The following is a 24857-nucleotide window of genomic DNA, read 5'->3' as shown; positions in this document are numbered from 1 at the left end:
GAGCTCTGAACAGTTCGCTGGGATGGGGATGGTTCACTTTTGCAGACAGAGCAGAAATATGCTTATCATTGTACCACCATGAATTGCTGACGGCATCCAGGACAGGGAGGGTTGCATCCAGGGGGAATGCTGAAGATACAATCCAGACATACAAATTTCCCAGTTACAGAATTAGCCTGTCTATGGGATTTTTCAGAAACGAATGCAAACATTCATTCAAACCATCCAATTCTACCCACCCACATACTTGCAGACAAGAGGAGCATCGTCTAGAGGGCTTCTGCAAGCATGTTCCACTCCAGACTCTCTTAAAATGCTCAGAAAAAGAGTGTGGTTAAAGCCCTCTTCAGACTACTGTTTCAGAATACAGGTTTGAGAACCAAATGATTTAAAGTGGCCTCGTGTCAAAAACTCCCAACCTATGCAAAGCCAGCATGGCAGCAGAAGTCTAAATTAGAACGTTAGCATCTTCACTAGAATAATAGCTTTCCACAAAAGGCACACACCCAGAGATGTGATTCTTCATCAACCACAAGGCTTTTTGAGCAGGTGGTGGTGCCACATGCTTTCTTTGGACAGACATAGAGTCTTGAGTTCCATCACTGGAGCCTGGTAAAAGGACATACACTTCATTTAAAGAACACAGAGCCCAGGCATCTGAGTACCAGAACTTCATAAAACTCACAGTCCTGCCACAGAAGAGAGCCAGTGTGGTGTAGTGGTTAGGAGCGGTAGTCTTGTAATCTGGGGAACCGGGTTCGAGTCTCCGCTCCTCCACATGCAGCTGCTGGGTGACCTTGGGCCAGTCATACTTCTTTGAAGTCTCTCAGCCCCACTCACCTCACAGAGTGTTTGTTGTGGGGGAGGAAGGGAAAGGAGAATGTTAGCCACTTTGAGACTCCTGAAGGGGAGTGAAAGGCGGGATATCAAATCCAAACAGAAAAACCCACCCCTCTCAAATGTTCTTCTTATTGTTAAATAGGGTTGCCATATTTGAAGCAGTGAGCCTTTTTTGACAAAATTGTTCAGCTTCTTTGGGGGGAGGGGCAAAGGTTTGAGCGAAAATGACACTGCCAACATGGGATTTTCCCAGACAATTTGCCAATTTCCACCCGAACACTGCTGCCAACTACAGTATTCCGGATATGTCTGGGAAATTCCAGATGTATGGCAACCCTAGTTGTTAAGCAATTCAAATAAGAAGCAGATCCTGATCTTACCTTCTGCCTAGCCTCTAAATAATGATATATATTCTACTACTTTGGGCTCTGAAATCAAGTCTGTTCCAACAATCTTACAGCATAAATCACACAACACACACACACACACACACACACAGAATGGAGATGAAGACGCTTGTTTTGCGGCAGCAATAGCAGCTGCTTATTTTCAGGCAGCATCGCTTGAGAGCTTCTCACATTCTCTTTCTCCCACCTCTCCCCAAATGTTCAGCCTGCTGTGTTCAGGCTTGGTGTTTACAGTTCAGGGCTATGGAGGAGGAGGAAATATTTTGCCTATTGTTCAGTGACGTCAATGGCTTAGCTCCCAGTCACTTGAGGGACTCTGGTGCTTAGCAAATGTCAGAACAGTGCTGCTACAGCATGTGCCTCCCAAGCGCCTGCTTCTTGCAGCATATCTTTCAGAGGCCTCAGCCTGGATCGAACTGGCGTGTGTGAGGGAAGAGGTATGGAAATGGCACATTTTAAGTTTGTTAGCTTTGGAGCAGATATTATTTCCTGGCCTGCGGCATTAGGGGTGGGGGGGAGTGCTTCTAGGCAGTTTTCTATCCAGTGCCATAGTGACACTCTTTTCCAGAGTCTTTTTTTCATATTATTCTAGAGAGAAAAGTATAGTGAATTTCATAATTAGAAGCAGCTACTTATGAGGTGGAACTGTATTCATTGTTTCACAGCTGTGAGCAGATGGCCTTCATTGGTTGTTGTTTTTTTGTGACCTTCCCTCAGCTCTCTCTTTCTCTTCCCACTCCCTGGCCCAGAAGTAAAATTCTGAAGGTGGAAAAATACCTATATGTTAAAATGTAAGCAAAATTGCTTCTTGGTATTAGTGCAAGTCATGGCAGTAGACGGTTAAACTGAAGTGCCATTGTTGCATTTATGTATTACAAAAAAGCATTTGTAAAAAAGAAAGAAAGAAGTGTTTTGAAAAAAAAAAATATGCAGGGACAGCATATTGATTTTATTAATTTGGAAAGCACGTACCCTACCCTGCCTCACTCAGGGATACTTCCAACTATTAAAAAGAAAACAGTCCCATAAAACAAAATCTAGTATGTGTATCCACCTCAGTTAGGTGCACCAATAGGAAATGGGTCCTGTAGACGGAGATTCCCAGATTGCTTTCTATAGGTCTGTGTCAGATTGTTAAGAGTTGTGCTTAAGGCTGTGATACGAAGCTCACTTGCTTGGAATGCTGCTCCCTTGAAATCAGTGAGATTTCACTTCCAAGTTTATGTGGTTCGAACTGGGTCTGGTGAAGGCACAAGAATATGAATGTGATTTCTGGGAGGAACTTTCATCAAGGTCAGAGGAACTCGAGAACAAGCTTCCCATGTTGTCCATGCCTGAGGTAAGTTTGAGCACTTTTGGTTCTGCTGTGTTCCCATGATTAGATCCTTTGATCTGTACAAGGGTGGGGGGGGGTAGAATCCAGCTCAAATGCAAGACATCAAGAGGCAGAGACAGCCAGCTGCCGTAGGTGACTGATTTGAGACAAAACAAATGGTATTTACCTATGCATCTTTATATGTTTTTAGTGGAGTATGGATTTGGATTTTCTCCCTTGGGTGCTCTCTCTCTCTGTCTCTCTCTTACTGGACCTATAACATGTACAGCAATAAGGTCTAAATCTGTTTGTCTCATATTGCATTTGTAAGCTGAGGCAGCATATCTGGTGCTGTCCCTTCTGCAGAATGGCAATTGTCAGCCAGGAGAGACTAACTGTAGGGTCAAAGTAGAAAAATGAACTTGGCTAAGCAAGCCATCATCCTGGTTTTGACTAATTATCCTGCCGTTGCTCTGTGTGGAAAAGGAAGTCAGCTAGGGTCACCGGGTAAGATCCAGCACATAATCAAGTCTTGTTCAGGGCAAGGAAGCAGGAGAGAGATAATGCTGAGAAGATGCAGCCTGAAAAGTGCACCAGAGAGGGCTGATTTCACAAAATCTGAATACTGCTCAGAATCCTTCTAGGTTTTTCTTTCTCATTTGCACTTGCTTTTGCCTCACAAGGACAGTCAAGGCTTTATTTTGTTTCCCACCATCTGCCTTATCTTAATTCTCCTTGTTAAGGGCTGAATTAATTTTCCATAGTTTTCTGCTGTGTTTGGTTTACAACAGGGGAGTGGGGACCAGTTGGACTCCAGCTCCCATCACCCCTGGGCATTGGTCATACTGGCTGGGGCTGATGGGAGTTGGAGTCCCACAACAATTTTTCTATACCTGGTTTACAATAATAATTTCAGAATGGCAAAAGACTGCATTATGGAAAAGTTGCATGTAAATATTTCTAAAGCGCCTGAATCTTTCAGACTGCACCATATTTAAGAAAAATTAGACTACTCCAGTTTCTTCCTTGCATTTTGTATTCTCTCTCTCTGTGTGTCTACATGTATTTTAAAGGTGCTTGATATATGATGTTGGTGGCTGCTGCTTTCAGAAAAAACAGCAGCAGCAAAATAGGGTTGTTATGATAGAAAGTTCCTACTTGCCTCACAGTAACAACCTGTGAGCTTGTCTAAATAAGCCTATTATTTCACAATGGGTTACAGAACTACAAGTCTTATTATAAGACCTACTGTGTACCAGAATTGGCAAGGGGGACTGTCCTTTCCCAAATAAGCATTCTCAACTGGCAACAAATCATCACTCTGTGTACATATGCAATGGTGTCTTTCTGCCAAAGATTTATATCCCACCAATGCATTAACATGGCTTAGAACAGCTAACACCAGTTGAAATACGACGATCTCATCATAAAACAACAGCACAAAAACACACACACACACACAGAGAGAGAGAGAACATGCACAATATAAGAACTGAGACAGGCGCAGCAGATAAAAGCCCTAAACAGGCTTGAAAAAAACTTACTGGAACAGGAAAGTTTTCATAAAATGGCAGGAAATGGCAAGGGAAGGAGTCAAGCAAACCTTGCAAAGTAAGCTACTTCATAACTTGGATGCAGCCACCAAGAAGGCTCCTTCTCTTGTCCCAACCAGCCATGCCTCTGCCACAGTTGGGACAGCTAATAGGGCGCCCTAGGTCTTAAGAAGCAGTCATGTATTGAAGCAGTGTTGGAGGAGGTGATTCCTGTATAAGGGCTAATTCATCCCATCTTGTGTTATTTTTGTGGTGCAAGCAATGAAATTTAGAGGCTATAAGCTAGGGCTGAAGAACCTGCGGCCCTTCAGAAGACTGCAACTCATATCATCCCTAACTATTGACCATTATGGTTGGGGATGATGGAAGTTGGAGTCTGGCAACATCTTAGAAGGCCACAGTCCTGCTGCAGACAAATACAGTATATGGCAGATTTTGATTTGAATGTCAGGGGGAGAATTTGTTATCAAGTTGCTAAGGGTGTCTGATGAGTCATAAAGAAAACAGGGCCTCATACTTCTTTAACTTATGGTTAAGCCAGGCTTCCTCAAACTCGGCCTTCCAGATGTTTTGAGACTACAATTCCCACCATCCCTGACCACTGGTCCTGCTAGCTAGGGATCATGGGAGTTGTAGGCCAAAAACATCTGGAGGGCTGAGTTTGAGGAAGCCTGCGTTAAGCAATGGTGTCCTGCTATCTCATTCTTCTGAAGAGGTAGCCAAGGAGGTGCCCGTCAGAGGTTGTGGCCAATGGTCGGATATGATGAGAATCATAATCCAAAACATTTATAGGGCACCAAGTTGGCTAATCTGCTTCAAAGTTTTGCAAGTGTAGCATTCAGCTGCTGCATCCATGCAAGGGGCGACCACCTGTTCCAGTATACTAGGACTTTCCAATTACCAAATCCAGTCCACAGGCAGTTAAGCATGCAGAGAGATAGAGCTACAGATATTGGTTGGATTGGGACTTGCATCAGGATGGAGAGCAAAGCCAGGTCTAGAGGCAGAAGCCATTCCAGGCCACACTCTTAGTTGAATGTCCAACCAAAAGGGGATGGAACAAGGACAGAGGAAAGCAGCGGGTAGAATAGTGTGGGAAGGAGAAGAAAGCAGGCTTTGACCAAGATCAGGAAGCCATGGAGGCATGTTTCCCATCTTGGAATCACACCCATTTGTATAAGATAATTTGAAGTCTATTTCAGACAGCTGTTGAGTGCACAGGACTGTTGGCTAGCTCACAGCTTGGTGGAGATCCTACAGTGGTGCTGACTGTAGCACTTGAGGCCTCTACATGGTGATTCCCAAACACAGCCTCCATAACTGCAGAAGTCACAGCAGCCACATGTTTGGGTCACACATGGAAGCCCTGGTTTGTGTTACTAATGCCTCCATGCTGTCTCCACCAGGCTGCAACCCTACTAGCAGCCCTTGCTCCCACCCTAATTCCCATGACCACTTTTGTAGAGCCAGTGGGTGTCTGAACCAAGCCTTAGTCTTTCCATCGTTTCTAAATAATGTAATGAGTTGCAAATTAGTCATTGGGAGGCACGTCATACATTTATTTTTCACTGGTATTCCTCTGTCTCCAGCATTCTGCCGTACATTTTCTCAATCTTGTCCCTTCCGAAGAGGACCACGACAAGGCCTTCTTTATTTCCTCTTCATGACTACTCAATGCTCTCATTAAAATATGTCAAACATTAATCAGATGTTAAGTACAGGAAGGAAGCTTGTCATCACTCACAGAAACAATGAATTGTATCCAGGGGCCTGATAACAGTCCTCTCTTCACACAGTATAAATAACCAGACACTTGGTTTCTCCAGCAGGGGCTGCAGATATATGGATGTGTTTGAAATCTGTCGACATGATGATGATTGACTGTGTGAAGCCTATGAACAAAATGTTGCTATAATTTAATTGGAGAAAAGATTGGGAGCCAGTTCTGGCCCAAAAGAGTGGGAGGTTGTAGTATATTGCTGTAAAGACTTAAAAGGGGAGAAGGAGATGAGCTTCGCAGCCACTGTCCTCTCTGGTTTTCTTGGTTGCCTTGGCTGCATGCACACTAACCAAATGCAGCTTGTTATTTTTCCCCCAATCCAAAATTGTTTGTCCTCAACATGCTGCTTTCAATCTAGATTGATCCTAGATCCTACTGTCCACAAGGTTGGGTGTGGTTACTTGATATGCATTTGAAAACGCTCCCCTTTTCCTCCCTGCAAATGTCCCAGGTGAATGAAGAAGGAAGTGGTGATTGTGACCTTGGTATATGCCCACCCACTATGTCATTGAGCAGTTGTGGACCAATGGTGGCCCATTGCCAGGACCACCAACATCTGTTTCCAAATAGGCACGCTGCAGGGTATTGCAGCATCAATCTGCAATGAGCTTTTATTTTCAGAACGAAACCATTTTCTCAAGAAGCTCTTCTTAGGCTAAAACATATGCAGTAGATGTAGATTGTGGGTGGCCTACATAGAAAAAAGAACTACTCAGTCTCCATTGATTCTGGAATAAAATGTTGTGTGTATGCAGCCTTAATCTTTATTTTGCCCCTTTGGATAACTTATACTACTGTTTTACTTTTAATGTTGTAATTTTTTGTGGTTTATTTTTAGCAATTTTTATTATGTTGCATCTACTTGCAGAAAAATTGGGTTGTGAAGGGCATCACATTTGATCAGGAAGCTTTGGGCTTCTCCAGAGCACCTGTTTATTAAGCATTCATCCCAATACTGAAAATGTAGGCTTTCACAATTAAGGTGGATTGAAGCATTCTGTCACAACAGATCCACAAAAAATGCAGTTAGGAAAGTGACAGTGAATGTGCTGAAAAGTGCAGGTTAAAAATTTGATTAACAGGAAGACTGATAACCTCTGTGCAAGCAAATTAGGGTAAATGCTCACCTCCTGCAAATTCCCAGTAAAAAACAAACATCATTTATACATTTTCCCCAGTGGAGAACTTGAAGCTTCAGATGAATCAGGGCAAAGCATACACACAGAGAGAGGATAAATAAAGGGACCAGGTACAAAGTGTGTGGTGTGATGGTTAGAGTGTCAGGCTAGGTTCAAACCCACACTCTGTCAATCATGCACACTGGGTCTCTCAGTTCAGACTACATCACAAGGTTGTTGTGAGGATAAAATGGAGACTGAAGGAGAACCAGGTGTGCTACATTGGAAGAAAGGTGGGGTATAAATGCAATAATAAATAAACAGAATACCACAAAAAGCCACCAAGTTTATACAAGGCTCAGTTATTCATTTCTCTAGTGGATACGCATTCAGTAAAATAAGCATTTTGTTGTTGGCATCCATGAGGCACAATGGAGTTACAGTGCCTGCTGTGACTGTAGAGACCGATACAGGAGAGACATGTTTTATTGCAGCTGTGGCAGATGAAGGTGTCCGGTTTTGCTGCTACAGGTGCACCACGGTGTTTCTCCTCTCTGTGCTCCTCCCAACGGTCATTCCTCACTGCTGTGGATACATGACTTGACTGCCTGTCTCCAGGCACTGCGGCTCCCTGCGAGGAATTTCCACCAAGTGGGGTTTATGTTGCCAGCCTTTGTGGCATTGGAATTGGCATTCAGCCATGAGAAAATGCAAGCATTTGCAGTGGGACTCACAGCAATAGTTTAGCTGTAAACCCCCTGGTAAAAATGTTGTGTAAACACATCTCCCGTGTACATAACATAACATTGAAATGCAGCCACCTGCCACCTTTGAGATGGAACAACATGCAGCCTCTCTGTGCGTCTCTTGCTCCTGTGCATGTAAGTTATCAGATGTGGAATGAATATTGATTTGCAAAGCGGAGGTGGGCCGACAACTAGGCTGCAATTATTCTAATTGGAAGATAGAGTTAGACTTAAGCTTGCAAGGAAGAAGCAGACTTTTAATTTTCTTCCTCCCACTTTAAAAACCAGAATTGCAAAAGGCCCTGGGTATTGTTTCAGGCAAGCCCACTGGCCAAGGTAACACATGCAAAAATGGGAATGAAAGGCTTTGCATCAGATGCCACACCAAAGCAGGCATCTGCTGCACATGCAGCATTTAATGCAAGATCTAGAGCACGTCCCACCAGAGGAAAATAGTGCTCATGTTAAGTGTCATCTAAAAGACAAAGCCTCCTAGAAAACTGTTATAATAGTTCCATATAATTTGCATCACAGCTCAACCATCCCTCCTCATTTGAATAGATGGATTAGAAGCACATTTTCTGTTCCTGAAGTGCTTTGAGACAAAGTTTCGTTCTAGGTGTCAGGAGCATTGATTCAGCTTTCTACATGTCTGTAAGCTGTGCCAGGACCTAGAACTGATCTCTGTTAGTCAACATTGGAAGCTGCCTTATACAAAGTCAGTCCAGCAATCTGTCTAGCTCAGTTCTGTCAACACTGATTGGCAGTGTTTCTCCAGGGTTTCAAGCAGAGGCTTGACATCCATATGTCAGGAGTGCTCTGATGGTGTTTCCTGCTTGGCAGGGGGTTGGACTCGATGGCCCTTGTGGTCTCTTCCAACTCTATGATTCTATGATTCTATGATCTTTCCCAGCCATGCCTGGAGATGTTAGGGATTGAACCTGCAGCCTTCTGTATGCAAAGCAGATCCTCCACCACTAAACCAGGGCCCTTCCCCAATACAGGAAATTAGGGTTTAGCACAGGAATGGGGAACCTGCAGCCTCTAGATATTGTTAGACTTCAGTTCCCATTAGAACTAACCAGGATGGCCAATATTCAGGTGAGGCAGTGGATGTGCTGGGCCAATGTCTTGCCTTGATAATGGACTGGATGAGAGCCAACAAAGTGAAGCTCAGTCTGGACCAAACTGAGCACCGCTACTGGGTGGTTCCACAGACCAGATGGCTGGGAGGTTGCCTTCTCTTGTTGAGGTTATACTCCCTCTGAAGGAGCAGGGGCATAACTTGGGGGTAACCCTGGATCCTCTGCTGTCACTTGAGGTCTGGGTGGTCTTCATGGTGCAGAGTGCCTTCCATCAGCTTCAGATGGTGCCCAGCTGCACCCCTATGTCCTGGACAGGGATAGCCTAACTTCTGTTGTCTATGCTCTGGTAACATCTAGGCTGGATTAGTGAAACACGTTATATGTAGGGCTGCCTGATGGTTCAGAAGCTTCAGCTGGTGCAGAACTTCTGCTAAATCAGTGAGATCTCACCTGCCTATCCTGGCCTTCAAAATGACCCACAAGGAAATGTAGTGCATCTTTTCCAATGGGCACAAGATGGAATGGAAGCTTACCTACACCTAAAAAATCAGGAGTTACAATTATGCATTCACGTATTTGTCAGTATGTCAGGGTACAGGGCACACAGAAATGTTTGGCTGAAGATGGTATACATATGATTCCTTTGTCCTTCAGCACATCTTTAGTATGCATTATTACAGTACTTATTTAGTATGCATTATTGCAGTGTAGAAGGAACATTAGAAAACGTGACAGAAGAGCTAACGTTATAATCAAGAAATCTAATGCAATATTCCCCACACGTGAATCCACCCCTAGGGTTATTAAATGGCTTCCTTGTTTTAAAAATGTTCTCCAGTGAGATCAAGAAATCCATTTGATGTACAGGGTGCCCTGTTGATAAGAGCTTTAGGTAGGGGTATCTGAATGCAGTTCACAAAGTGATTTGTAAACTGGTACAGTGATGGAAACTGCTGCCACCAAACCATTTCCTGAAGATATTTGCCAATCTTGTTCAGGCTTGACTAGAAGGGTCCTTATTTTAAATATGTCTAAGTATCTGATTAAGAAGACGCTGAGTCCATGGGCCTCTATGGCATTAGAGATTTCAAATGGGGAAAATGAATGAGGTCTTTACAGGTTAGCCAAGACATTTGCAGCCATCCCAACCAAGTCTGTTCTCTTCATCTATGATTCCTGCAGCTCATCGCTGTGGAACAAAACTTGAAATAACATGACACCTCATGCAGCATCTGCCAATATAAATTCAAATCAATGCATGACTCCAACACTGTCCCCATTCTTTCCACTCCCCCTTAGTGCAATACCTTTACACTTAGCAAAGCCTAGAAAGGGAAGATTCCTTGTACCCTTTTTTTGTGGACGCACAACTTATTTCCCTCTTCTAATCCTTTCCTTTTGAAAAATCTTATTTTTCTCTCTGGGATGGAAAAAGTAGCTACAGAATGAGCACATAGGGCCTTCCCCTCCACCATAACCTTGGGACGAGGAGAAAGGCTTATGAAAAAGATTAATAATACACGTAAAAAGAATGTTTAAGAACTGCAGGACTGAAAAGAGACCAGAAGACTTCTCAGTTCTCCTCACCTCCTTTCCCACTGCCTGATTACAGAGTCACAACAAAAGCTCTGCAGCAGGGATAGGGAACCTGTGGCCTTCTAGATGTTGCTGTTCTCCAGCTCACATCAGCCCAGCCAGGTTAGCCAATTGCCAGGGGTGATGGAAGCTGCTGCCCAACAACATCTGGAGAACCACATGCTCCCCAGTTGTGCTCTACAGTATGGTAGGACAACTTTGCAGTGTTCCATCAGTTTAAGGATGAAAATTCTGTTTCTTATAAAGTTGATACAATGACTTCGGTCCATATGAAATTTGCTTCATTAGGTGTACAAGCTCTTCGCATGCTGGAAACTCGGATGACAAAAGGCTGGGATTCAGTAATTTTTAAGAACAAAAATTGGCTGGCATTGTGAGGATCCTTTGTTTCCTCTAGAAAATAGTGTATCTTAAAGGTATCGTTGGTATTTCAACTATTTGATGGGTTGATTGAGTTTATTTATGTGTCACCATTCCAGTGGGCTTTGCCCAAAGTTGCGTACAACAATCATTCACTTACACGAGTACAAAGCATTGGGGTGGAGAAGTGAAATCAGTTTACAAAGCGTGCCAGTAAATTCAAATAGAAAAAAACCAACAATTTTGCAAACATAGAATAAATTCAAGCTTGGACCCAGGATTCAATATTAGGTTTGAAGAGAAGGAGCAAGATACTGTGGCATTTCCCAGCAGCTCCAACCCAACTCTAATCTTTCTCTCATTACCACCTGGACATCATGAATGATGGCTATGATAGGCATGTGCCTAATCATGTATCAGGCACTGCAGTGTCCCTTTGGCAGCCTGAGACCTCCCTTCCATCTGGTAAACTCTGGAGGTGGAGGAGCCCCAAGAAGATCTTGGAAGAGACAGAGCCACCAGTTTTACTTTAGAATCATCAGTTCGTAGCTGTTTGGTGCCAGTTCATCTGTTCTGTAAGGCAACAATTCTTCTGGCTTTGCCAACCCAGATCTAGCTGCTTGAATTCTGTCATATGGGTCCTCTGCTGCTTCAGGATGCTGGGGAAAAACCCTCCTCTCCTTCCTTCATTCTTGCTGGACAGATTGGCAGAAATACACACGAACCACGAAGGATTTGCATAATTTGGCTGATTTCCCCACACCTTTAGTTAAGGTGAGGAGCTATGGCTCATAAGGCAAAAGTCTTACCAACTCACACAAAAATGAAACTCATGGAAGACTCCTGCTCTGAATCTGGGGCCAGTGCTGCAGTGTCAGTGTTTAAGAAGATGTGCTATGTTAGCAAATTCCATACGGTTATTTATGCTACCAAGTCTCTTCCAAAGCCTATCTTCAGCTGCAGAGCTCAATTGTGTGCATGTTTAATTGACGCATTAGCATGATACCAGACTTGGTCTGCTCTGCTTGTAAATTTCAATCTTGTGCATGTTTACTCATAAATCTGGGGCCTACCCACCTCTTCCTTCCTTTTGCAATATAGCCTCTTACCTCAGCACCCTCCTGTCTCCATTCATGTGCCCCTTTGCACACTGCATCTTTCAGCCTTGCTTCTCTGAACATGCAGCCCACAGTGGCTATCTTGTGCCATTATGCCTAGTATAAATGAAAGATGCAAGGAAAACCATGGGTCAGCATGCAGCTAGGCGGCTGCCACCACTATGATGTAAGGTTTGGTGTTGCTTTCAGGAGGATTGTGGCTGGGAAGCCAAAGAAAATTGCTGGCACAACTACACAGTAAGAATAGCCAGCCAACACTTGACTCCACTTTATTCCTACATTGAACACCTGCAGCAACTGAAGTCCCCTCACCTGGGATGCCATAGTGTGACTCCTAGTTAGCACTCCTTTGCCCTGCTGCGGATGTGCTCCACAAACTAAAGGCAAGGGCCGGCAGACAGTAACTGTTGGAAAAAGAGATGCCACTGGTTTGCCTCTCCTCAGGCTCTTCCTGTCACCACACACTCCATCTCCCTCTCTGCTTGTCTACCAGCAGTCCAGTGCTGACTCTGTGAGTCCAGAAAGGCTTCAGGGATGAGAGAGAAGAAAACACAGGCGCTCTTAACTCAAACATAGAGTTAAAGCACTTAAAAACAAAACAGAAAACCCCACTAAAATATATTGGAAGCTGGGGTTGATTAAGTGGTGGCAGCCTTAGGTTATATTTAAGGATGGCAAGATGAATTAAATTCACAGGAGGTGTTGAGAAGAAAAGTATGGAGCTGGCAACTGTCAGCAGGAGTTCAGAAGTGTACAGATACTGAAGCACACATCATTGCAAGGAAATAGTGCTGAGCCATCAGGACTGCGTTGTTCAAATGTGCCATACTTTCCAGATTGCTTTGGCTGGTTTTTCCTCAAGAGTAGCCCAAGCAAGCAGTTTTCCAAGAGTGGAATATCAGAGTGTGTCACCATGCATCAGGATGGGGGTCCCATTTACAGAGCTGTGTGTGGGAAGCTGATAAAAGAGAAAGAGAGACAGAGAGACAGAGAGACTGCTTTCAGCATGCTGAACAGCCGTCTTTTGAAAGCATTAAGTTCATCCTATCAAAATATATGCATATAAGCATAATATATTTTCCAAGTGTAGTTTTTTGGCAACTGCTGTACCTCTAACACTTTCAACAATTTAAGCAAGGCTATGGAAATTACTGGGAGCATTGAAGTAGCACATTTTGTTTGTAGAGAAAAGGATTTGCTGTTCTCTGCTTTTTTGGACCAAAAAAACATCAAGCCGAAGATGAACTCTGTCCTTAAAAAGAGAAAACATTTTCAGAAGTTAAAAAGCTTCTGTCCTCATTTAGAGGGTAGTAAAACAATAACTTTACTGGCAACAGCTGAACAAACTCTACATTGAACAAAGTGAGTAATTTCTAATTATGTTTCTGTTGCTCTTTACCTGAATACACACATGCATATAATAGTCAGTATGACTTAATGCATTTCTGATTTCCACCAGAACTCCTTTCTCTCCATATGACGATCATTAATAGATGCGAGGAAGACTCCATTCTGTTGCTCATGGTAAATGCCAGCTTTTATGTCAGATACCTCCTCCACATTTGGTGCTATGTGTGAAGTCCTGCCAGTAAAAATAAAACTCATCAATATATATTTTTAAGGACACTTTCTGGTTTAGCATCCTAATATTATTCATGGACCCAAACACAAGAAGATATACAATGCATAGAGGAAACAAAAAACCACCACAATGTTATAATGTGATATTTTATACTAGTACTTAAAAATAGAAAAGAAAGTGAGAGAGAGGAGAATGCCTAGCTTTGTGTAGAAGACCAAAATCAGGATTTTGGGGGGAGGGGAAACAGTTGTGTGGGATGTGAGATTTAAGTGGATGAATGACAGGAAGGACAGGTCACTTACTTCATCACTGGTCTAACACTCTAAACTACAGCTTCTGGGGCTACTTTTCAGGTTTTTTTGAAAAATGCAAAAACAAGAAAAACACCAGCGGATGGTGCTGTTGCTGAAGAAACATGAAACTGGGTGTAACATGTAGTTTGGCTGTCAAGTGTCCTATTCAAGATATGGTGCTATTCAAAATTACAGATACCTGCAAACGGTTTTGCATCCTCCATCTGTTTTCCTGTTTTCTGATGCTTATCCTTGACAGATTACTATCTCTGTTTTGCATTTTGCAAAGATTAGGAGCATTTTTAAAAATAAAAACAAACAAACCTGTGCTATTGTGCACCCATATCCGTGCAGTACTGTACAATTAATCATGTTTCAGCCCCATCCTTGAATCTGTCTGGAAGTTAATTCTCCATGTGTGTGGTGGGAGGGCAGATGCACCTTGTCTCTGGCGCTGATGCGAGCTGTTGTATTTGTGCGGACACAAAAATAGGATTGCTTTACATTCCTTCCATCCTACCTTCCCACCCCCGGTGTCTATCTGGATGGCTAATGCAACTAAATGTGTTTTGAGTCGCAGCTATTCTATAATGAGTTCAAACAGATCCATTATTAAACATTATCTTAAATATTTGTACAAAAGCAATATTGTAGGCAGTGGCACTATCTATATATTACATGCAGATGTATGTAAGGTCCCCTTCAGACTATCACTATTTTGTGGGGGAGATTCAATTATGTAACAACAAATTTCGGTTTGTGCAATTAAAGTGGGTTAAAACACTCTGGTGCAACCACCCCACAAAAACCAGACTTTTTGCAGCAAGGAAAGTGATGTGGAAATACACTAGAACAGGGTGGAGCAACTTAGGCCAGCCCCTTCAAATATGGCTCTCTGGGCAAATGGGAATCTCCCCGTGCCACACTCTCTCCCCAGGCTCACCAGTCCTCAAGTATTTTAACCTAATTAGGAATTGTCCCTGAACTCTGTTAATTCCCCTTGCTTGGCTGCTGCATGGAGGATAGAGGCATGTGTGTGTGTAGAAACTAGGGGTGAGTGGATCTGTCTATACTGGCATCTCTCATTCTCCCTGGAAGAAAACAACAGTGGTTTAGCCAGACCTTATTGGTGGAGCCCCCATAACAGGTCAAGGTTCAGGGCCTCCAAAATGTAGGTCTACCACTGTGCACAGCCTCCAGGGGTCTCCAGAAGAGAATGTAGACCTTGGTCCAAGAAGAGTTTTCCAGCCCTGCACTGGAAGTTGTAGAGCAACAATAAATTGGCAGGAAGTCATATGTAACCCCTGCACAAACAAACCAGAATGATTGCTCAATAAACAGGGGACAGCCTATAATGTCCATGCAGGCATTGTGCAAACAGGTCAGGATGAATGCTCAATAAACAGGTCATCTGGAGAATCCTGATCCTATTTTGAGAAGAAGAAGAAGAAACTGCTGCACTGGAAGAGGAAATTTAAACCAGAGCAGTGTGGGAGAGATGCCCTCCATGTTTCTACTCCAAATTCAGGACCAAATTACAATTCAGGACACTTGTTTTACACTTGCCAACAAGCTTGGAATACTGAAGGTTTGGGGGAGCCATGGAGAGGTGATTTGAAGAAGAAACTGTTTTTTGCTGCTTCTTTATTCTGAAGTTCCCTGTCCTGAAGTGTATTCTTGTTGGAAAGAAGGAAGGAAGGGTGTTGGAACGAAGGTGTTCTCATAAGCATTTTGCATGCAATGCTCGGCCACTCGTAAGAGATCTTACTTCAGGAGCCAGTCCAAGACAGGTCAATGCAAGGGAAAGGAATGCCATGCCTAGAAGAAGGGCCTTCACAATCATTCACCTGGCTGGATGTGTGTGTGTGTGTGTGTGTGTGTGGCACTCTGGTTGTGACCCCTTGCTGTGATGTTACAAATGCTCAAATGTTTGTTTTCATCAGTAGAATGTTGGAGAATATGCACTCTTGGCTTTTATTAGCTATTTATATAAACTTATAACTTCCTTTCTCCTCCTCTTTGAAATTGTGAGTATTGGTGGCGGCAGAAGAGGGGGGAGGTTCTGTCTAGTCTGAATGATTTTCTTTTCTTTTCTTTTCTTTTCTCCAGTTTTTCACATAAGAGTAGTCTGAATAACGACATTTGGATTTCACTCCAGCCACGGACGCTGACCTCATGTTCGCCATTACCATGACAACTCTTATGATAGCACAAATGTAGAGGAGGACTTCAGCAGCGAAGGAACACAATTGCTAGCTGGGTTGGAAGGCTGAAGAGTACTTATTTGAACGCCGAGATCTAGTGCGGCAACAGAGTAATGAGAAAATTCACAAAACAATGACACAGTTTTATATTTATTGCCCAGCAAAACTGAGAATCAAATTCCACTCCCCAGTTTCTCATAGTAAAAAGTCTTCAGTACTTTCCACATCCCAAAAACTATTGTGGTGAGAGTTGCAGTCTTTTTAGAAAGTCTGTGCAAGCCCTTGATAGATTCTGCACTGGATATTTTTTTTTAAAAAAAACTTTCATTCTGCAGAATACTATACAATATTTATACATAGTGCAGTCCATGTGTACTTTCACTAGTGATTGCTACTGTTTTGGCTCTATACACACACACACACACACACACACACACACACACACACAGAGAGACACACACACACAGAGAGAGAGAGAGAGAGAGTTGTGTGTTTGGAGGTGGGTGGGGGTAGGTTGCATGCATTCCTGGCTGCAGCAGGAATTCAATTGCTCAATTAACCAGACAGGGACCATAAAGGTCCCCAAAGTATGGGTCACTAAAGTAACAAAGGAAGTGGCTCTGTGCCAGAGAGCAAATGTGTGGAGCCCCCTTCCACAACTGTCTGGTTGTTAGAAATACAGAAACCAGATTTGTGTGTGAGAGAACTAGACGCTAGAAGCAGCCTGGGCAATTGAGAGATAGAGGCATGCCTGTTTTTTGCTGGCACCCAAGCAAGATCCTTTTGGGGGCTGTGAGTCCCTCCACCCTCTGTTAATTTCAATAGCTTTACTATGAGTAAAGCTTATTTGAATGCCAGCCTATGACTGTCACCTGTAGAACCAGCCTTTCTGTATCCTTGAAAAGCAGACTCTGGCATTAGTTTTTCTTTCTTCTCTAGAAGGCACAATTTAGCGTTTGGGTACTGCAGTAGACAAGGCCCCTGCACTGTTGAGCTAAGCTGTCCTTATCCAAGAAAAAATCCATTCCGTTCCTGTTCTAAATTTTTAAAGTCAAAAGCCAGATCAAGTCTCCAAAGGAGAAATGGCCTTGTGTTCACTTCATCTGAGAGCTGTGACCCAGAGTTCCATCTGCTGATTATACGTCTGTAGCAGTGCATTAGGCAGCCTTCCAATCAGATGTCTGTGTCACGTCCAAAATACACAGCATGTCTAAGCTTTAATAAAGGGTCATTTTTGTCTTTTTATGTTTTAAGACCATCTTTTAGTTAATGCACTTCAGGAGTAGATACAAAATAGTTTGGCCGTGCCCTTAAGCGGCTTTCCTATGGATTTCACCACGCCACAAAATGGAGCTGTGAAAGATAGTAGCAAAAAACATATGCTTCATCTAAGAAGCGTGCCTCGCCTATGATTCATTAAGAGCTTTCTCCAAGATTACTGCCATGCTCTTGGAAATATAATTGCACTTTCGGGGACTTGCACAGCTCTTTAAATGGTTCAGCTCAAGTTGGAAATTCTCATCAACTCTCTGAGATTTTAACTGGCCGAAAAGCTACTACTATCTGCTATAGCCATTCCATAGAGAGCAACATGCTCTACGCAGACAGTTTAGAACCGAATGAATAAGGCAGGACAGGGGATGTAAATGAAAAGCCGACTTCCTGTTTGCCTGCTGTTGGACAAGCAGACTTAATGCTTCCTTTTTCAACACAAACACAGCTTGCTGCAGAAATGGTCCAATAACAGAAGTAAAATCATTTGTAAGGATAATGCATTAGCAGTAAAGCTGTCAGGGCATCTGTCCACGGATTCCCAAGGAAGAAATGCAGTGCAAACCTAGGCGTGTTTATTTTTTAAAAAGTCCCACTGTGTTCAGTGGGGCTTACTCACTAGTAAGTGAGTTTAGGATTGCAGCCAGAATGCAGGAGAAAATATAGCAAAGCATTAGGCAAAGAGAGAAACACGCAGGAGGTAATTGTGGGGTGGATAAAGTAGGCACAGATCAGTAGCTGAAGGGCTTGCTCTCACCAGCCTTGAACTGAAGAACTGGCTCTGGCACAGCTCTGTATCTATGAGGCATGCAGATCCATGGCAAGACTAACATTCTGGCTTGCCTAACTAGCAGCTGAAAACAACTCCTCTATAACATTATGTGTTTCCTTGCACACGTGTGTACTTGGTTCCAGTGGCTGAAATTGCACTTGATCCAAACATAAACTTGGCTTTAGACTTGCTTAGGGATTCTTCTAGTTCCTTTTTGGCTGTTGATCTCTATTGCTCTGTTCACTGCCTAGACTCACAGGAAAAGAGAGGTTTGGTTTTGTTTTGTTTAAAAAGTGAAATTATCAGTACCAACAGTTAATGGAAAGGAGTGGAAATAAAGGGGCCCCATCCAAGCCATATCAAATTGCTGCCATGACGGAAGGACAATACAGCAACCAAGGGAAGGTCAGAAATCACCTCTTGCTAAAATTTAGGAATGTTGTTTTTGTTTTTTAAAAAAATCCATTTGGCTAAAAACTAGGAGGTAGTATTTCCATTCAGAAAAGTTATTCTTCTTAACAGCACACAGCTGTTATCACTAATGCCTTGACTTCACGTGCATAACATGATTTGACTTCACTGTCGTCTTTTTTTTTTTACTGGGGAAAGTTTCCAAATGAATGCCACGCATGGCCATGCAAAGTCCCTGAAATGCTTGTCTAAACATTTGGTATATCTGCTACAGCATCATACTGTGCTGAGAGGCCTCAATCGAAAAGATCCATGTATTGTTATACACATTTTATTCTCAATGTAGGGCAAAGTAAGGAAACGACTGGGGAATATTTTTCTGGCAAAGCTCCTATCAAAGTTATTACTTTGAAATGTTTAAAAAGTGTGAGCCCTGACTTACTTACTTATTTACAGTACTTACTTACTTACTTACTTACTTCTTACTTATTTGTACCCTGGGTTGCCCCAGAGACTCTGGGTGGCTTCCAGCATACCAGGTGAAATATAGAGACTAAGAGAATTAGCAATGAATCAGGAAGGCCCTTCTTCAAATCTCACCTTTACCAGGAGCTCAGTCCTCCTGCCTCCCATCTGTAATATGGAAGATAATGGCCGCTTACCTGGTTCAGAGGTGGGCAGTGGTTGTGGCCCGGCCCAGCAGTCCCTCACACCCCCGGGAACAAAACAATTCCACATGGTGGTTGGCTGTTGGGACTTGCCCCAGTTGGCGACTGAAGTCGCTATCCTAAATTTTGAAATTGCCTTATGAGGGGCAAACTCGGGGGTGGAGCTTGAGTGGCAGACTGGAGTGGAAAAGTCTTCATTCTGGTCCGTTGCTTGGAAATAAAGGCTGACTGTGCCTGAGCATGGCACAACAGTTGGCTGAAGAGCTACTCTCTCACCCTCAGCCCTCCCCCCACCTGTCTGTAATATGGAGGATAATAGAATTTACAGGGGCGTTGGGAGGATTACAACTAGATAATGCATGGAAAACTCTTCAGAGCACTATACAGATACTAAGCATGATTCTGATATTAAGTAAGTAAGTAACCCACACCGTAGGCTTCTTGTGAGGATGAGATAAAAAGGTCAAATTCTTCTTACCTAAGATAGAGTCATGAAAATACTGCTGGTGCCCTACTCCTTGGCTCTGAACCAGCTAAAGTTAGCTGTGAATAACATCCATTCAAAGCTATATTAAAATTAAGCCCTAGATTTTTGATTGCATGGAGATTGTGCAATAAAATTCACTTCACAGTTTTGTGAGAAGTTACAGATTATCAGGTCCCCCCCCACCTGCCCTGACTATGCACCCCATGTGCAGTTACCCCTTTTGGTGAGCAGGCTTGTGGAGGTGAATGAGAGCTTTCCATCATACCCCTTCCAACATTTCATATAGGAAAACATAGACACACTTGTGTTCTTGGATGGTCCATTTTTTTACACTAAGTTTCACTGGCTGTGTGTGCATTCACTCCCACATAAATTGAAGCAAGGGTAGCCAACAACAACCTTTGTCATTCCTGATCATGGGTCATGTTGACTGGGGCTGATGGTATCTAACAATCAAAGAGAGAGGCAAAAGGGGGCTATTTTTCCCTCAGGGAGAGGCAGTGGAAAAGAGGGGCTCTCTCTTGTAGAAGAAGAAGAAGAGTTTGGATTTGATATCCCGCCTTTCACTCCCTTTAAGGAGTCTCAAAGCGGCTAACATTCTCCTTTCCCTTCCTCCCCCACAACAAACACTCTGTGAGGTGAGTGGGGCTGAGAGACTTCAAAGAAGTGTGACTGGCCCAAGGTCACCCAGCAGCTGCATGTGGAGGAGCGGAGACGCGAACCCGGTTCCCCAGATTACGTGACTACCGCTCTTAACCACTACACCACACAGTCTAGGGACTGTTGGGGGATTATGACATTGGACTGCCACTGGTTTCTCACTCAGGCACCGATCAAGTTCACACCTACTTAACTTCAAATAGACTCTGGCACTGAGTATTCACATTCCAAAGCAGAAATCAGTTGGGCCAAATCTTTTCATGAATTCTCATGGATTTTTATTTGCATAGTCACCTCCATTCTACAACTTTGAGCCAACTTGGTATATTCATTGTTCTGATTAACTAGTTTCATAGCCCATTTGAAAACAGGCATTTTCTCATTTTCTTCTGGGGACCCCTGGGGGCTTCTTCTCAGAAGAGGCAAAATATCACTGACAGAGCTGAATGACGTCAATTCTCATTGTCTTTACAAAACAAGCTTGGAATTTGCATTTTGCCTTTTCCCAGGGCAACTTTCTAATATTGCCGAATTGAATGCCCTAAGTCTGCACTCCATTCCATCAGGCGCTTCTCTTCTTTAAATAGGTCCTGAGATTTGCACTAGTATCCTAATTCAGTTCTTGCTCAGAAATTGAGTCAAAAGATATCATCTTGGCTCCTTTTAAAGCCCAGTAAACTCCCACAAAAGTCCATTGATGGGCAGAATGAAAGAACGAAAAAGAAGGTGGTACGTAGCATGGCTTTTACCAGTTACAGCCCATCAGATGTTTCCTGTTGTGAAGGACACTGATTACTGTCTCTTTAAATCATAAAGGAAACAGTTTATACAAGACTGGAAACCAGACAAAGCGAAGCATCAAAGTGTACTTTACAAGGGAAGGCTTTGGCAGGGGTGCCATTGACGATGCAGAACAAAATTATAGGGCATGCAAAGCTCCCTTTGGTAATAGATTTGTAAAATAACCAAGCTTGGGATTTCACCCTCACCCCTTGTGTATCCAAAGTCCTGGGGTAAAATCATAAAAAAGCTCAACAACTACAATCCTAAAGGAAATAGGGTCAACAACTTTGGTCAGCCCTCATGCATGTTCATTTCATCAAATCTGGCCCTCTTTGAAAAAAGTTTCGGCACCCCTGGCTACTGCATTTGGTATTCACTCATGCAGATGTCAAGTCCTTTCAACCAGTGTCTAGATGCTGATTTTTCCAATGCTTCGTCTAACCACAAAATGGGGACTAAAATATGTTATGCATGAAGTGGGATGGATGAATCTCACCGTTTTGGCTTATCTCTGTTTCTCATTTTTCCAAGTTCTGTTTGCCATATCTCCATGTCAGTTTGCACCTTTAAAATACACACACACACACACACACACACACACACACACACACACAATGAGTCCTCGTGAAAATTTCGCAGCATTTCGGTGTGAACTTACCCTAATGTGCATGTGTTTGTATGCAATTTCGCCAAATATACGCATTTTGCAAAGCATTATTCTCTTACAAAATGCATTTTGTATGCTATTTTCAATAATGTATACATTTCACACACACTTTACCTTAGCACCTGCATTTTTGTACACATTACTTAGCTGGAGAATTGTGTTGCAAAATCTGAAGAAGTGCGAATTTCAAAGATTGGCTGTGTTCCAGTTCAAGTCTTGCATCAGAAAGTGTGAATTAGGTAGATTTGCCTTTAAATGGGAAGCAAATTAAATCCCCCCCCTTCCATACCTACACATGAGATATCAAGACATCACCTTCCTTGCTTGTTAGCTGTAAGTCTCTCAGGATGAAGCGGCCAGGAGCAAATGTATTAATTGCACATTATAGACATAACAGACAACACAAAAACATATATATCAGGTTTGTGAAGATAAACATTTCCAACTTGTGCCAATTTCAAAATGATGTGCATTTTAATGTTGGTTCTAGATTGGGGGAGGAGAGGGCAGGGGGTGATCATTGGACAATAGTCTCTCAATGAACTCCCTCCTTTTATGAGCCCACTTTCCTCGTTGACATTGTCACTACTGCTCATTCACTCTCTCCCTCTGGGAATCTATACCACTTCTTAGATGGGGAGGATGTGGTGGAAGTCACTGCTTGTATGAATAGGCAGCTACACCAAAGAGGAGGAAGCGCAGGGTCAGTGAGCCCTGGGGGTCAGCACTGGGATCCCAATTTTGCTGACCCATGGAACCAGCTCTGGGGTGCCAGATTGCTGTGGTGCTTCCCGCTGTCTTGTCCTGTCTGGTTCTTCCTGCTGTACATCCCAATACTTGCTCAACCTAGAATAAAATAAAATAAAAAATAGACTTTTTGCAATATGGAAAATTATGGGGAAATGCACTGGAAAATGTGGCACAGTACTTGCTCGATGCAATGTCATCTAACCTCCCTTCAGACAAATGAATGTTGAAATGCTCAATAAATTGCCAACATTGTCTAACCTCTCTGCAAACAAATCAGGATAAATACTTAATCAGAAGGTCATCTGGAAACGGCCAGGGGATAAGTTTTACTCAGAAAAGTCCCATTGAAATTAATGGACCTAACTTAGTGGTTCTACTTTGAGTAAAACTTAGTTGAATACCACCTTTAATCTGAAGTACACTGAAGAAGAAGAAGAAGAAGAAGAAGAAGAAGAAGAAGAAGAAGAAGAAGAAGAAGAAGAAGAAGAGGAGGAGGAGGAGGAGGAGGAGGAGGAGGAGGAGGAGGAGGAAGTGGAAGTGTACTCTGCCCAGCTGACTGGGTTGTCCCAGACACTCTGGGTGGCTTCCAACATATATAACATTTATAAAACCGTAATAAAACATAATGCATTAAAAGCTGGTCAAGGAAGCTGGTTTCATAAAGGCTGTCTTCCTACCACTCCAAGAAGATGGACTGCAAAACAATATCTCTTCCCCTGTTTATAGAAAGTACATCCTCCTATAACAATATTATATGACTGCTTCAGGATGTATATTCATCCTCACTACAATTAAATATATTTCCCCCTTTTTAAGATAAGGAAACTGAGCAGCTGATATATTTCCTGATACGTTATGTGCGAGAGAGAGAAGGATTGTGAACTTACATCTCACTTCCATTCTCCTCCCCTGTCCCCCCCCCCTTGACTGTCTCCTCCTTGCTTCCTCTTTCCTTGTTTCTCCCCATCATTCTCTTCTATAGAGACTGTCTGCTTCATATTCTCTTATCGGGGTGACATTCATTTATGTAACCTCTAACACTCTTGATTACTACAATGAGAGACTGCCACCAGTGATTAACGTCACTCTGAGTGGTGCACACTTCAAAGAGCACCAGACTTGCTAAGTGTGTCTTACAGTGCGCACAAAAAGTGGGAAAGAGCACTTCTCCACCAGAAACAGTCTCTGCGCATCTGCCTAGTAGATCTGGAGTGGTATTGCAGTTGTGCTTATGGAAATGACTTAGTGATCTGTCATTGAAAAGCAAGGTGTGTTATCTGGACATATATCATACCTCAAGTCATTTATAAGGCTGTCATGGGACAAAAGTTTCAGCATCAGTAGAAATGGTAGCCAGAAGGTGAAATAAAAACATTTTGCATTGAAAGCAGGGGTGGGGAACCCCGGGCACAGGGGACAAATGAAGCCCTCCAGGAGTTTCTCTCCAGCTCTCTGGACTCTCCTTGGGCCATTCCCTCTCATCAAATTCTCATCACATTTGCAGATGGCACCAAACTGGGAGGGGTAACCGATGCCGCAGAAGGCAGAGTCAGGATTCAAGATGACCTTAATAAATGGGAGAACCGAGCCAAAACTAACAAAATGGATTTCAATAGGTCCAAATGTAAGGTTCTGTACTTAGGCAGGAATAACCAGTTGCACAGATATAAGATCAGGGGCAACTGGCTTGCCACTAGTACATGTGAATAGGATCTAGGTGCCTTAGTAGACCACTAGCTTAACATGACAAAACAAACACACACTGAGACGAATCTTAATCAAGGCAGAGTAGGGCAGAGAGCAACTCATTCCCCTCTGCATCTGCAGACTTGCTGGCCAGGGCATATGCAGAGGTGGTTAAAACTTCTTCCTGTAGCAGCACTCAGACTTTGGATCCAGCGGATCCATCTGTAACCCTGCACTGCATTTTGCACATCCTTTATTTTGGGGTGTTATGCTAGTGATACTACACGAATGCAATGCTATTGCACACTAACTGCTACAAGCAGCAGGGCTTTTTGTTATTACTCTACCTATGTATCCCTTGATTTAGACAATTCATATATATTAGTATAATTCATATATAAACCGGGTACAGGTATTACTCCTTCATAGTCCATTTTCTGCTACATGTTTTCTGTTGTTGGTCAAGAGACAATGTAGTGTGTCCCCGGGTTGAAGTCAAAGGTCTGCATTAGCAGCACCAAAGTGACGTCCCTGGGGCACAAGCCTGGGAAGTGTGTATGGAGGTCCTGGGTTGTCCAGACAAAAAGACCCCCCCCCCCAGGCTCACCGACATGGTCCAAAGGAAATCAGAGCAAAAGGTTTGGCCCCAGTTTGGTTAGTGGGAAGTAAAAGATACCAACAGAAAATGAACTATCATGATATCA

General features: G+C 43.1%; 1 protein-coding gene and 1 long non-coding RNA gene across 3 annotated transcripts in view; one reads left to right on the top strand and one right to left on the bottom strand.

Annotated features, from left to right (window-relative positions):
- Nucleotides 1–835, bottom strand: part of LOC309367697 — a 52973-nt gene extending 52138 nt beyond the window's left edge. The window contains exon 1 of the long non-coding RNA XR_014167292.1: nt 697–835. This is a non-coding gene — a long non-coding RNA (uncharacterized lncRNA). The remainder of the gene's footprint in view (nt 1–696) is intronic.
- Nucleotides 836–1564: 729 nt separating this feature from the next.
- The window catches only part of PDE7B (phosphodiesterase 7B), a 155849-nt gene continuing 132556 nt past the window's right edge, over nt 1565–24857 (top strand). The window contains exon 1 of one of the 2 annotated variants that reach the window (XM_081907192.1): nt 1565–1684. Coding sequence is in view for 1 of the 2 variants with exons in the window: in XM_081907190.1 (XP_081763316.1) it covers nt 2470–2586 (117 nt within the window). In the remaining variant the exon portion in view is untranslated. Of the gene's footprint in view, nt 1685–1717; nt 2587–24857 lie in introns of those variants that run through there. The other variant, XM_081907190.1, reaches the window with a different exon arrangement.

This window comes from Podarcis melisellensis (assembly GCF_964234715.1).
Source record: "Podarcis melisellensis genome assembly, chromosome: 3".
Taxonomy (NCBI): Eukaryota; Metazoa; Chordata; class Lepidosauria; order Squamata; family Lacertidae; genus Podarcis; species Podarcis melisellensis.
Note: the sequence above shows the minus strand (reverse complement) of the source record. Positions and strands in the feature narration are given on the sequence as shown.